The sequence below is a fragment of the Dendroctonus ponderosae genome, unplaced genomic scaffold, assembly GCF_020466585.1.
Source record: "Dendroctonus ponderosae isolate FM_Combo_2020 unplaced genomic scaffold, Dpon_F_20191213v2 Dpon_F_20191213_529, whole genome shotgun sequence".
In the NCBI taxonomy this organism is placed as follows: Eukaryota; Metazoa; Arthropoda; class Insecta; order Coleoptera; family Curculionidae; genus Dendroctonus; species Dendroctonus ponderosae.
The window spans coordinates 548-13,046 of record NW_026018744.1 but is presented as its reverse complement, the minus strand read 5'-3'; the positions used below and the strand labels follow the sequence as shown (position 1 = coordinate 13,046).

Below are 12,499 nucleotides of genomic sequence, written 5' to 3'. Positions count from 1 at the left end.
CACCACCAGAGGAATGACGCCAATTTTGAATCACCCCGTATAAAAATAATAATATGGGTCTATATCCAGGATTTTGACTCATAAGGTGGGGTCTGACCATGGGGTTTTGACCTAAATGTGGTTGAGGTCTACCTCAAGTCAGTCTCATCAGTCTACTGAAAGATGAGTCATCAAACACAGCCAGCGATGTCCGCTTGTCTTGGAAGCCCTTCTCTATATTAGTCGTTATTAATCTATTTGTAGTTACTAAAACCAGCCTACGAAAATAACCGGTGCAATCAATTATGGAGGACTTTATGGAGTAATTTATAGCAAGCGCACATGAGCGCAATGGGTCTGTGGTCCTCAGCATAATGTCCTTGCTTTGATGATTTTAGAATGACAACAATCCTGGTTCTCTTTAAAAGTTTCGGGAGTATACTTATTTTTAGGGCGTCGCTGAAACGGTTTATCCCTTTTATAGTGCGAGGGGAAGCATGTTTGCTGAATTGTTGATATATTTCATCCAAACTTGCCGATGTCCCAACTTTAACATCCTTTAGGGGTGTTAAAGTGCTTGTTGGGAATGGACTGAAAAAGTTCATCGAAGCGGTTTTGTGGTAATTTTTTTGCGAAAACCTATTCCAGTTAGCCTTTTTGACATTCTATCGTGGTAAACTGGTTCAGAACCCTCCCACTACTGTTAAAGGGTAATCCTTTATTATTAGTGGTTGTAAAGCAGCTATATCTGACTGAAAGAAATGTTCCCATATCCTTCACATCGAATAGTAAGAAAAATATGCTCTATCTCAGCCCCTTCAGATACCTTGGCCTCATCACCACTTGTGCCTATATAGCCCCATTTTGTATTGCTGCTGTTGAAGTCCTCCATCAATATTTTCAGGTATTGGACGTCTCAGATTGAATCGTTTAGCCATGGTTGTGCTGAGATTTGCAAAGTTTTATAATTTCGGTGTTAGCAACTTTTACACGGTCGACGTATATGTTATCGTCTGTTCGGGTTTTGATATTATTATCTCTTCTATATAATTTTTCATAAAAGTCGCGGTACTATAATTCGGGTGATACGGAACAGAAGCCAGCGTGAATCTAGGAATACCGCATCTGGAGTTCAGGTGATATTCTTCTGAGCAATGGGTTTCTTGTAATAAGGCAACATCTACTTTCAAATTGCTACAGCCAATCAAATTATATTCTAGAAACATCCACCAAATTATTTTACTTAGTAATTAAACATGAAAAATTGCCCTAAATTTAATACAAAAAAAGGTCATAAACACAATGCACATATACACTTGTGAACACGGGTCTTGGAATGATTGCACAGAACATAGCTGATTACAACAAATACAAAGAAAAATTCTTCCGCAAAATAAATTCTTACATCTACAACAATTTGTCACTTTTGCCCATTATTACATCGGACTAATCGCTCGTATAAGGCGACATTTCATGCATACATTTATTTACATATATGTATTTATTTATTATTCTAGAAATTATGTGTATACGTTTCTCCATTTTCAAAAATAAATCTTTACTGACATTATTTTGTGATAGAAATAACTGGCTCGCGGCGACTTGAGAGCTTGTTAGACATGATAAAAAGTGGCCGCTGTACGATTTTCAATGAAAGAAATAATTTATCAAATACGAAAAACAACATTTTTAACATTCACGAAGTTAAGATAAAAAATCTAAAAATGCGTTTGCCTGGTTTGTCACCAGTCTCTATCTTTGGTAAATGGCATGCTATTTTTTAGGTAATGTTTTATTTTTAACCGTAAACATAATTTAACTCCCGCTCAACCAACAAGCCAGCTGATTTCCAGCCAAGAGACTAGGAAAGTGCCGTTGCAACCAGTGATGTGGGTGAAAACAAATAATTAAGATGAACATATATCAGAAGTCAGCTTTTGCCTACATAGAAGATCCAAACAACATACTTATAATAAAACCTACAAATGACAAGTATAACATGAGTTTTCAAGAAGTTCGCTTTTAATCTAACAAGGTGCTACGAGCTAACCATAATCAAAGGTCAAAGAAGCAATTGTAGTGCCACCACTCAAATTTATATTAATTTTTCGTTAGCTGTTAAGACATATGTAGCAATAAAAGATTAAAATAAAACAGCTACTATTGTTTTTTTTTGTTCTCAGAAAATTCGAATACAGTGTGTGAATTTACCGACTGCTCTGGCACACTTCTCCCATATCCGTTACTTAACCCGTACCCTTCTCTATATAGGCCCATTTAGACCCGCCGCGATGGATGTCTGGCAAACTGTATTTAGGAGAAATTTTAAAGTTGGACAGTTTTGCCAGATATCGATCGCGGCGGTTCCCGGTTGGACACCCTGTATGCATATCGACTAATTATTAATTAATTGAATTATGGAGAAAACGTTTGCGTTCGAGATCAATAGGAAACACTTTATAAATGTTTGTAGGACGTGCCCACCATAGCGGAAACAAACACACATACCGAAAAACTCGCAGAACGTTCGAGATTGATTTCCAAACATTTGCGTCACAAGAGCTAGGAGTTAGCTGAGTCAACTAAATACACGATAGCAAAAGTTTGGTGCTTAATTTTTTAAAAATGTAGTTAAAAAATATCAGTTTTTTTAGCTCAAAGTGTACAGTTCTGCGAATTTTTTACAAAAAGGTACCGTGGGAAACGTTTTTTAGAGTTGTTATCGGAGTGTAATTTTTGATCACAATCTTCGGTCTTGATATAACAGATGGCTCTTTAGATCCTGAGGTAATGAAACACTCATCACTTTTTCCTCCAGCTGAGCTTCTTCTATATTTGATCTTATCACATCTCGACACAGATTCATCAGTGAAAGAGGTTCAGCTGAAACAAACAGAAGGATTATGTGTTTTCATAAATTCTTTAAAAATAAATGGAAAAACTGTTTTGATGTAATAATTACATACATATGTAAAGAGCTAAAAACTGAAAGGAAATTTTGTTTTTGATAAAAACAATGTTGAGATGATGAAATATCGCTGAATTTATTAGAAGCGCTAACTCAAGAGATTTTCAACTTTCGCAAAGTTAGTCAGAGAATAATTTCTGGTTTTCACAAAAGATATAAGCTAATATGGGTCGCCAAGAAAGTTATTTAAGTTTACAGTTTCGGTTTAATTCGTTATTATTTCGTCTATGCATCATAATGTTCTCAAATATCGGGAACTTGAAAAGATCATTTTTGAGTTAAACTCTGAAACGCGAATTCCTGTCGACAACATAGTAAAATACTACGAAGTTGCATACGTCGATGTGACGATTAAAACTGGCCTAGTCATATTTTATATTGCAATTTCTTTGATTTCTGGCAAAGGCTATACTTTATCGTATACACCCTATTCCAATTAATGAACGAATAATGTAATTGAAAAACTTCTATTTATTAAAATCAATGGGTGAATCTTTTAATCTGGAAGAAAGTTGTCACAAAACCGTCCGTGTCCAGAAAAAATTATGCGTTCCAATGAACCCTGTGTATTAGAAACAATCAGTTTAACAAATCATTGTCCAATGATTCAATTAATTACGAAAATCCTCGGTCACTCAATTAGGTGATCATTCAATATTGATGATTTTAAAAATTGATAGAAGAAATTGAATTTTTACAAATAAAAGAATTACATTTTGAAAACACTCGAGAAAACTTAAAACATATTCGAAAACTACTCACTTACTCTCTCAAAAAGTTCAGTGTTGCCAATGGAAGCATTTCCTTAATTTTAATTTCAATATTACTTATGATAATGATTATATGTATTACAATATATTATTATTACCTACTATAGGAAGAAAATGCAAATGTAAAAAGGGACATAAATTTGAAAACCTTCGTAAATTAATCCTTATTTTCTCAGACTTAAGGAGAGATGAATTATTTGGCCAGTTATAGCGACTAGTCTTACAAAATACGCGTGCTATCGTTTCTGCTATGATCAGCATGATTTAACTCTAAAAGAAGCGACAGCAGGAACTAGCCTTCATTCAGTAATTAGATGTTTGGCCAGAAGTCAGAAGAATTGAGTCTCAAATAGTCTCTGTGTAAAGATAGTCACTTTAAGATATACGGTCTAAGCGTCATAAGTCATAGTTAACGTTCGGTTACAAGTAAAATATGTATTGTTTTTATATTCTTAACCTACCTGCGTCTCAGTCAAAGTGTGAAGTAATTTTTTTTTATCCTTTTATTCATCAGATATAAAATTGACACAAACCTCAAAAACCAATTCACAATTAAAACATGTTGTATAAAAACTATAATTTATAAAGCGTTAAAACATTCATCAATTCTTGAAGGAAAAAATGCTTTCTTTTGGGAGAGCAAAACATTTGAAAAACTTACCTCATAATTGGTAAACATTACGTTCTTTTAGCTCTCTGCCTTCTTGAAACCTTAAAGTGGTTTGAATTATTTTCTACATTTGCGATAATGGTATGTATGTATTGACATAAGCGGAAATAGTTTTAATTTTTCACTAATGTACTGGGTGTTCTATACTTATGGCTTTATTAGGGTTTGGTAAATGTTGCTAAGGTTGTCGGTATCTGATCTCAAATTTACTGCTTGTGCATGTTTAGTATTTGTTTAATTTCTTTGATTCTTCTTTTATGGTAATTTGTTTCCCTAACTAATATGTCTGCGTTGTTAGAATCAAAAGTATGTAACATTTGGTGTGTATGTTGTGTTATTAACTATCTCGGAAACAAAAGCTTGTTGGGACATCGACTTAGAATGCATTTTTTGTGCAAAATTAATAGGCGATTAGACCCAACCATTTTAGAAGTCAGAATACCGGGTGACCAAAAAGTTAAAACAATTTTTTTGCCCAGATATCGCCTTCCGTTGCTTTTTCTACAAGTTGGTCAAACTCTGATGGCAGATTTCGATTTCTTATGCTCAAAAACCCCTGTATACCAAATTTCGTTAAAATATGCAGCTCCGTTCGAAGTAGAATAACGAAAACCTGAAATTAAAATATATGTTTGACGCCCTGTATGTCGACAACCGTCAACTTTTGGACTAAAGTAAGTTGTGTTAAATCATCATATTTTCACCCCAGGAATCCGCCATTTTGTTTTGTGCTATTACTTTTGAGACATCCTGTATAGAGTTAATTGTTTAGAATGTGATAATACATATATAGGACAAACTAAGCAATATTTAAAAAAGAGAATGTACGAACATAAATACAGTCTGAGAAATACTAGTGAAAGTAAAACAACATTAACGCAACATGCTTAGGGAAGCAAATTACCATAAAAGAAGAATCCAAGAAATGATAGAAATAAAAAACATGCGAAAGCAGTAAATTTCAGATCAGATACCGACAACCTTAGCAGCATTTACCGAACTCTAATAAAGCCATAAGTATAGGACACCCCGTACACGAGTGAAAAATTAAAACTATTTCGACTTATCTGAATACATACATACCATTCTCACAAATGTAGAAAATAATTGAAACAGATTTAAGGTTTCAAGTGGGCAAAGACCTAACATAATGTAATGTTTACCAACTATGAGGTAAGTTTTTTAAATGTTTTGCTCTCCCAAAAGGAAGGATTTTCCCTCAAGAACTGATGAATGTTTTAACGCTTTATAAAATATAGTTTTATACATGTTTTAATTGTGAATTGGTGTTTATAGTTTGTGTAAACTTTAAATTAATGATGGCGCTGTTGTCTCGCCGAAACGTGGTGAAATGAACGACATTCAAAAATTTTCACACTTTGACTGAGATCCAGAAAGGATAAGAATATAATAACAATTACACGCAGTCTGGAAAATACATCAAGATATGTATTGGTTGTATTAATTTGGAAATAAATTGTTTTTAGAAAGCAAACTTTCAAATTAATCAATAAAATTCTTCTGATTTGTTGTCATTTATGCTGTTAAAATTTTGTTATATAAAAAGTAGGGTTTTTATATTTAAGTGTGTGTAATCCCAGTAATCAATGGGTAAGAAATTTAACATCTGTTGAAATAAAATATTTATTGCATAGTCTATCTTCAAAGGGCATGAATTACAAATATGAATTGGCACAAACATGATTCGTGTATCAAATAATGAATTTAAAAATGGGATAATAATTAAAAAAAGAGAAGTTTCCTATGATATCACGAGTTTGCCTTACTTCTGAATACAAAGTTTTATATAATTTAATATGTATATTTTGTTTCAATCCTTTAGGATGTGGCACATCGTTTTAAGTGGTATCCTACTTTGTTGCTTTTAGTCCAGAGGTTTTCGAATAATCACGCTCCAAAGTCGCAGAAATAATTAAACTTGCCTGCATTCAAGTTATTTTTTACACCAAAAATTATTGCATTGGGTCTCCTTATAGTACAAATGCTTAGAAAAAGATTCAAGTAGTTGAATAAAAGGAAGAAGATCCTAGTTTAGAAAATTGATTTCTTATTTATTGATTATTTTACTTCAAGAAAAACAACTTTTTCTTTGCGAAGAGAAATTTCTACAATAAAACCCATTTTCCTGCAAGCAATAGCAAAGTATGTTTTCGAACTCCTCTTTAACACTTCTGAAAATTTCGGTAAATGACCGGCATTCCGCTGCAATTCGCCTTTTAAGGCCATAATTATCAGCAAGTTGTTTTATAATCAATGACTTTAAGATGTCCCCAAAGTCCGAATAGCTGTTTTAGCTATGAAAGTTCGTTTTCTCTACACGAAAATGTTGTAAAATAAAATTGTCCCCGCATATTTTTCGAGAAGAACATACACAATATCCTCAAAAAGTTAATGTTTGGTCTGGTATTCTTGGAAATGGCATTATTGGTTCTTTATTTATTGAAGAAAGCTTGACAGGTGATCTGTACCTTAATATGCTTCAAGAGACTATTTCCTCTTATCACCCATGAGCTGGAAACTCAAATTAATGCAAAGCGTAATTCAGTTTTACAGAGGGATTTGTTAACATTCCATCATCAATGAGGTGGAGCACCGGCTCCACCTCATTATTTTTATACGGTCCAACAGCGGTTAAACGAAAAATTCTCCGATAGATCGGCAGAAGGAGACCAATTGAATGGCCTCCAAGATCACCAGATCTAATACCCTTAGACTTCTTCAATCCGTGGTTTATAAAACACAACCTGCTGATATTGATGATTTTAAAAGGCGAATGGCAGCAGATTGCTAGTCAATTACCGGTAAAGTTTTCCGAAATGTTAGAGAGGAGTTCGAAACCTTTATTCGAGACTTCATTATTGTTTAAAGGAAAATGGACAACATTTTGAACAACTTATACGATAGTCCGTAAGTAGATCGCATGGGTTTTATTGTAGAAAGTTATCTTCCGAAAAAAAAAATATTTTTGTTGAAGTAAAATAATCAATAAATAATAAATCAATTGTTTAAACTGGATTTTCTTCCTCTTATTCAACGACTTGAATCATTTTCTAATCATTTGTACTATAAGGAGAACAAATGCAATGAGTTTTGTGTAAACACTAACCTGAAAACGAAAATCTAAATGCAGGCAAGTTTAATTGTTTCTGCAACATTGAAACGCGATTATTCGGAAACCTCTGAACTAAAAGCAACAAAGTAAAATATCACTTGAGAGAATTGAACAGAAGAACACAAGAGAATTGAACGCACTTTAAAACGATGTGCCAACTGACCCCCATTTCCATTTAAGTCTCTAATGGTTGATATTTACCCCTCCTAAGGGTTGAAATAAGAAAGTTAAAAATATTCGTTTAAAGTATCCGCGTTCAAATTAAATTGGTGTATTTCCAATTTTTCATATTTTTAACTGCAAGAAAGATATTAAGGGTGGGAAGTTTTCAAATTGACACCCGGTATTTAGTCATACTGCACGGGCTTATGGCTTCACGCACCCCGGCTTAGCACTATTGAATTAGCATTTATTCAGAAGTTTACAAACCTTCTTAAATGGCAAAACTTGTATTAATAACGATGACCGCAAATCGCATTTGGTTGAGTTTTTCGCTTTAAGACAGAGAAATTCTGTGAGCCATGAATCATGAAGTTACCAGAAAGATGGCAAAACGAAATCGAACAGAATGAAAGATATTTGACTGATAATTTTTTTTTGTATAGGAATAAATTAGATTTATTTCACACTTAAAACCCCAAATTGCTTTCTTGCTAACTCAATATTTTAAATGCTATACAAGTGAAAATACTTACGCTCCAACCCTCCAATATATCTCATTGAAATTTCGCAATTTGCCCACACTGTGCTGACAATAGGATACAACTTCTTGCCCTTTAGGCCTCTAAATGCAGGTCCCAGGGACTGACCGTTGACCACGAAACTTAAAGTGCCCTCGTCCATGTCTAAGACAACCAAGAATTTGTCTGGCACCATGAAGGTTTCGTCCGGGTTTAACCACGCAGGATATAACGGCCCAGAGAAGTTTCTTGAATCGTGGTAGAGTTTATTACGTCCTAGATCCCATCCCCAGGAGTTATCGGTACTGCCTACTAAACTATGATATCCTACAGAGTGAAGAGGGGCGTCTGCTGTTGCCACCCCCACCACTGCGTCGCTACCTCGTTGAAGCATAGGCCAACATATCTCCCAACAGTGCATACCCTAAAACGAAACAAAAACTTATTAGCTGATGTAAAGCCTCCCAAAAATTGAAAAAATTACCTTCGTAAATGCTACTTTGCCTCTAATGCAATCGGTGCTATTTACTACATGATTTCTGCGGAACGTTAACTTATCATCTTCCTTGACGAATACGTTGGGAGAGCAATCGCTATTATTCCAACTGAATTGTAATTGCATTTCCCTCGATGCAGTTGGCATATTTAACAATTTATGCAACCGTGGATGCCCGGCAAAGGTGGGTGCGAGATCTCTATAAATTACTGCTTGGTATGGGGCGGCTGAGTCGATTCCCGCGTCAACTCTGTTGCAACGGACCTAAAATTGAAAAAAAATATATCTTTTAATTTGCCCCAGAATATAGGGTGATTCAAAATTGCCGTCAATCCTCTGGAGGTGTTTTGAAAGCACAGGAAAATTAGTTGGTAAAAATATTTATTGTTATTAAAAACTGAGATATAATTGTATGACCATTTATGGTGACCTATATTTTATATATCCATATGTGATGCCGAATATAGAAACGCATGTTCAGCAGTAGACTAATCGTATAAATAGGATGCCCGTGGAAATTGTAGTCGTTAAGTATTGTCCATCCTGGGTATTTTTTTTATGAAAGATCTGGGAATTTTACGTTTTTTTACGACTGCACGAAATAAATTGAACAATTTCTTGATAAAAAAAATAATCTGAATTTAAGTCTCAATATCAATATATAAATTACACAAATATTTYATAAGAAATAACGAAGTGCGCTTTGTGACAAATCATCTACGACTTATGTAATTTAGGAGTCAGTGAGCTATTTRCGATTTTCAGTTTTTTTTTGTTGATGCAATTTCGKCTTTTTTTTGACTATATTTAAGTAGTTGTATGTCAATTTTGACCACATATTTGGATTTTTTGGGCCGATCTGAATCTAATGAGTCAGTCATTTCGGATTATGTTAACAAGCTAAACATTGTATTTGCATTCAAAATAATTATCCACGGTCGATCTTACAACCATAAATGTCCTCAACTACTTTATTTACGTCGCACTTGTTTTCTCACCCATGAAAGGGCTGTTAAGAAACTCCACTATGAATAACATAACAAACCCCACTCAAGTACTCATATTTCCAAACGCCATACGTTGACCTGTCGACATCCCGTCTTATCACGTAATCGAGCTAAGGCTTATTTTAGAAATAAGTTATAATTTAAGTCCGATCACCGTCTAGCTCTGAACTAGAATTCATATTATAAAATTGTATTTTCGATACTTAAATTCAAAAAAACAGAATTTTAAGTTCTTGCTTCATTTTATTTGAACCTGTACAGCTTCAGACGTGATCAATTAGCAAAAAATGTGTGTCAGAAGTCGTCCATTACATTAGCTTAGAATGAATACCATGATAATGTGTGATTTTTCCAAAATAAAATTGATAGAGTGCACTTAGTGAGAATGTAAATATAACTTTCTGGTTCTTACCATCTGACCCATGCTCCTACGTGTTGGAGTCGTCTTTACAATGCCAAACCCCAGACCGATAGCGGCCCAGACTACGCGACCAGGCCGCCTGTAGGGTTTGTAATGGTTAGCGCTCAAACCCGCACCGTTTTCATGTCTGAAATCAAACAAACCCATTATTAAACGATGTCTTTTACTCCAAAAACTAACTACAATCCAGTCAGTGTACATTTGAGCAATCCAAACCAAAAAAATCATGTTTGCTAGAAAATTGCTTAAGTCTTTGTTAATAATTTTACGAGTTTTCGTAATTTGCTGTCTGACTCATTTTGTATTCCTGTTTTTATGCGAGTTCTTATACAGGTGGGCAAACGAAAAGGTCGCACCCGGTGGCGGCGCTAGGGGTGGGCGAGGTTGGGCGAATCCCCAACCAAAATTTGTCCGCACAACCATTCGTCCAACCACTTTTAATAGCGATATAAATAATTGCGAAATAAAAAATTAGAAATAAAATTTGACAATAATGATAGTGAATGTGGAAATATTCCGAGTTGTTCGGTTTTAAGTACTTAATATTAATAAATTATTTTCTAAACAAATTATGAGTACTTTTTATTCTGCTAGAACAAGAGCCCAATATTCTGATCAAGAGGAAAAAGTAGTCATTGATTTGGATCTATAGCTACATGGACTTACAAGACAGTCGCGTTTTAGCAAGTTTTTGTGAAAAACAGGAGGATTGTGATCTTCGTGATTTTAAGTCAAGTTATTATATCATGTATCCATCTTTGAGAATGCAGTACTTACATTCTCAAAGATGCGGTTTTCCGTTTTCCCTTGTAGATTTTTTTCAAACAAGGTGGAACCAGCAATTTTAGTTTTGTTTCTGAAGGATACAAAAAATAATGAAAATCAAATATAGCTTGTTACAAAGAATTAAGAGCTATATACACCATTCGTTCTGTGGAAAACAATAGTTTTTTGTTGCTATTTTAAGTTCTTTCCAGAATGTTTTTAGAACTGTTAGAGTACATGGGTTTACAAAATGTGTAGCCAGTTGCTAGTTGCAGAAGCTGTTATTGTTTAGTGTCCTTGAAATAATTTGTACTTTAAGTATAAAATATGATTTTTTGTATACCTAGATTTAATTTAATTTAATTAAGCCAGTGTCATAGATAATACATAGTACATAGTAATTACATGTCTATGCTTGTCCTCAGGATACCCAAACAGAACAAACATCCTATAGAAGTAGTCATCTACTTGTACATAGGGACCGTTATACAATAATAACTACTTAAAACTACTTAAATCTAACCGTCCAAGATCCAAATCCCGGCTGAGAAAAAAAGAACAAGACGAAACAACGAAGAACAGTTAACCAGTATTTCCAATACATCTTCATGCGATATTATGTTAAGTATTAATATAAGTTATTATGATATTATGGCAATATTAATTGATTTTAGATTTGGATTCTTATTTGAGAGAGAGTTATATATCTGTATTCCCTTGATATAGTTTGTTTTTATTGCTTACAGTTTTGGAACGTTTAGGTTGAGTTATAAGTTTATTTCTAGTTCTACTACTAGTTTCATATAAACCTTTTGGTTCATCATAATGATAAATTAAGAATTCATACATTAAGAATTCATACGAATATTTGAATTAGATTTAGAGGCTTGTCACTTACAAAACTGTTTTTATTCACAATTTTTAGTATTCTCTTCTGTATCTTCTGTAAAGGGTTAAGATTACTTTTATATGCACCACCCCAAGCAATATTTTCACAGCTAATAATACTACGAAAAAATGTATAATATATTATTTTAAGTGTATTCGATCGCAAACATTTTCATAATTTATATAGGATATATATCAAATATTTAGTTTTTTAATATATGTTCAATATGTTTATCCCACTTTAGATTAAAGTAAAAAACTATTCCTAAATATTTGCAATGTTCCACCCTACTCAGCCTAGTACCCTGTATGCTAATGCTCATATCACTAGGTACACTATCACAATAATTTCCGAATTCCGGGAAATTGAGAGAGATGAAAAGATGAAATCGGAAAGAACGGGAAAACTTGTTGAATACTAAAAATTGCTCCCTGTTGACCCTATTCTTACTTTTTGTTTTCCTCTTTTTTTTTTGTTTTTCCTCTTATACCGTAGTTATACATTTTATCTAATAATATTTTATGGTCAACAGTAACAAACGCTTTTGCTAAATCTAGAAAGGTGATATCTATTAGTTTACTTTTTCAGTTCAATCAATCAAGTTTATGGTACAGTAAATTACTTATACGGCTCAAGGCTCCTTTGGTACCCTTCTTTTTTATACAACTGTATTGATATTCGCAAGTAAATTATTTTTGTCAAAGAAATATTGCTATCAACA

At 33.6% G+C, this 12,499-nt stretch overlaps 1 protein-coding gene across 1 annotated transcript; it reads right to left on the bottom strand.

Moving 5' to 3' along the window:
- Positions 1 to 1,160: 1,160 nt before the first annotated feature.
- On the bottom strand, positions 1,161 to 10,265 carry LOC109534196 (protein gustavus-like). Its single transcript, XM_048667056.1, has 4 exons — positions 10,116 to 10,265; positions 8,685 to 8,960; positions 8,216 to 8,624; positions 1,161 to 2,862 (listed from the first exon to the last, which is right to left on the bottom strand). The coding sequence occupies exons 1-4, from the start codon at positions 10,125 to 10,127 to the stop codon at positions 2,720 to 2,722; spliced, it is 840 nt and encodes a 279-aa protein (XP_048523013.1). The 5' UTR covers positions 10,128 to 10,265; the 3' UTR covers positions 1,161 to 2,719.
- Between the last annotated feature and the right edge of the window lie 2,234 nt (positions 10,266 to 12,499).

Excerpts from the sequence above, each read along its gene's own strand:
- LOC109534196 (XM_048667056.1), bottom strand. Across the intron at positions 8,625-8,684 it reads GCAAAGTAGCATTTACGAAG|GGTATGCACTGTTGGGAGAT; the intron begins GTAATTTTTTCA and ends GTTTCGTTTTAG. Across the intron at positions 2,863-8,215 it reads ATATATTGGAGGGTTGGAGC|CTGAACCTCTTTCACTGATG; the intron begins GTAAGTATTTTC and ends TGTTTGTTTCAG.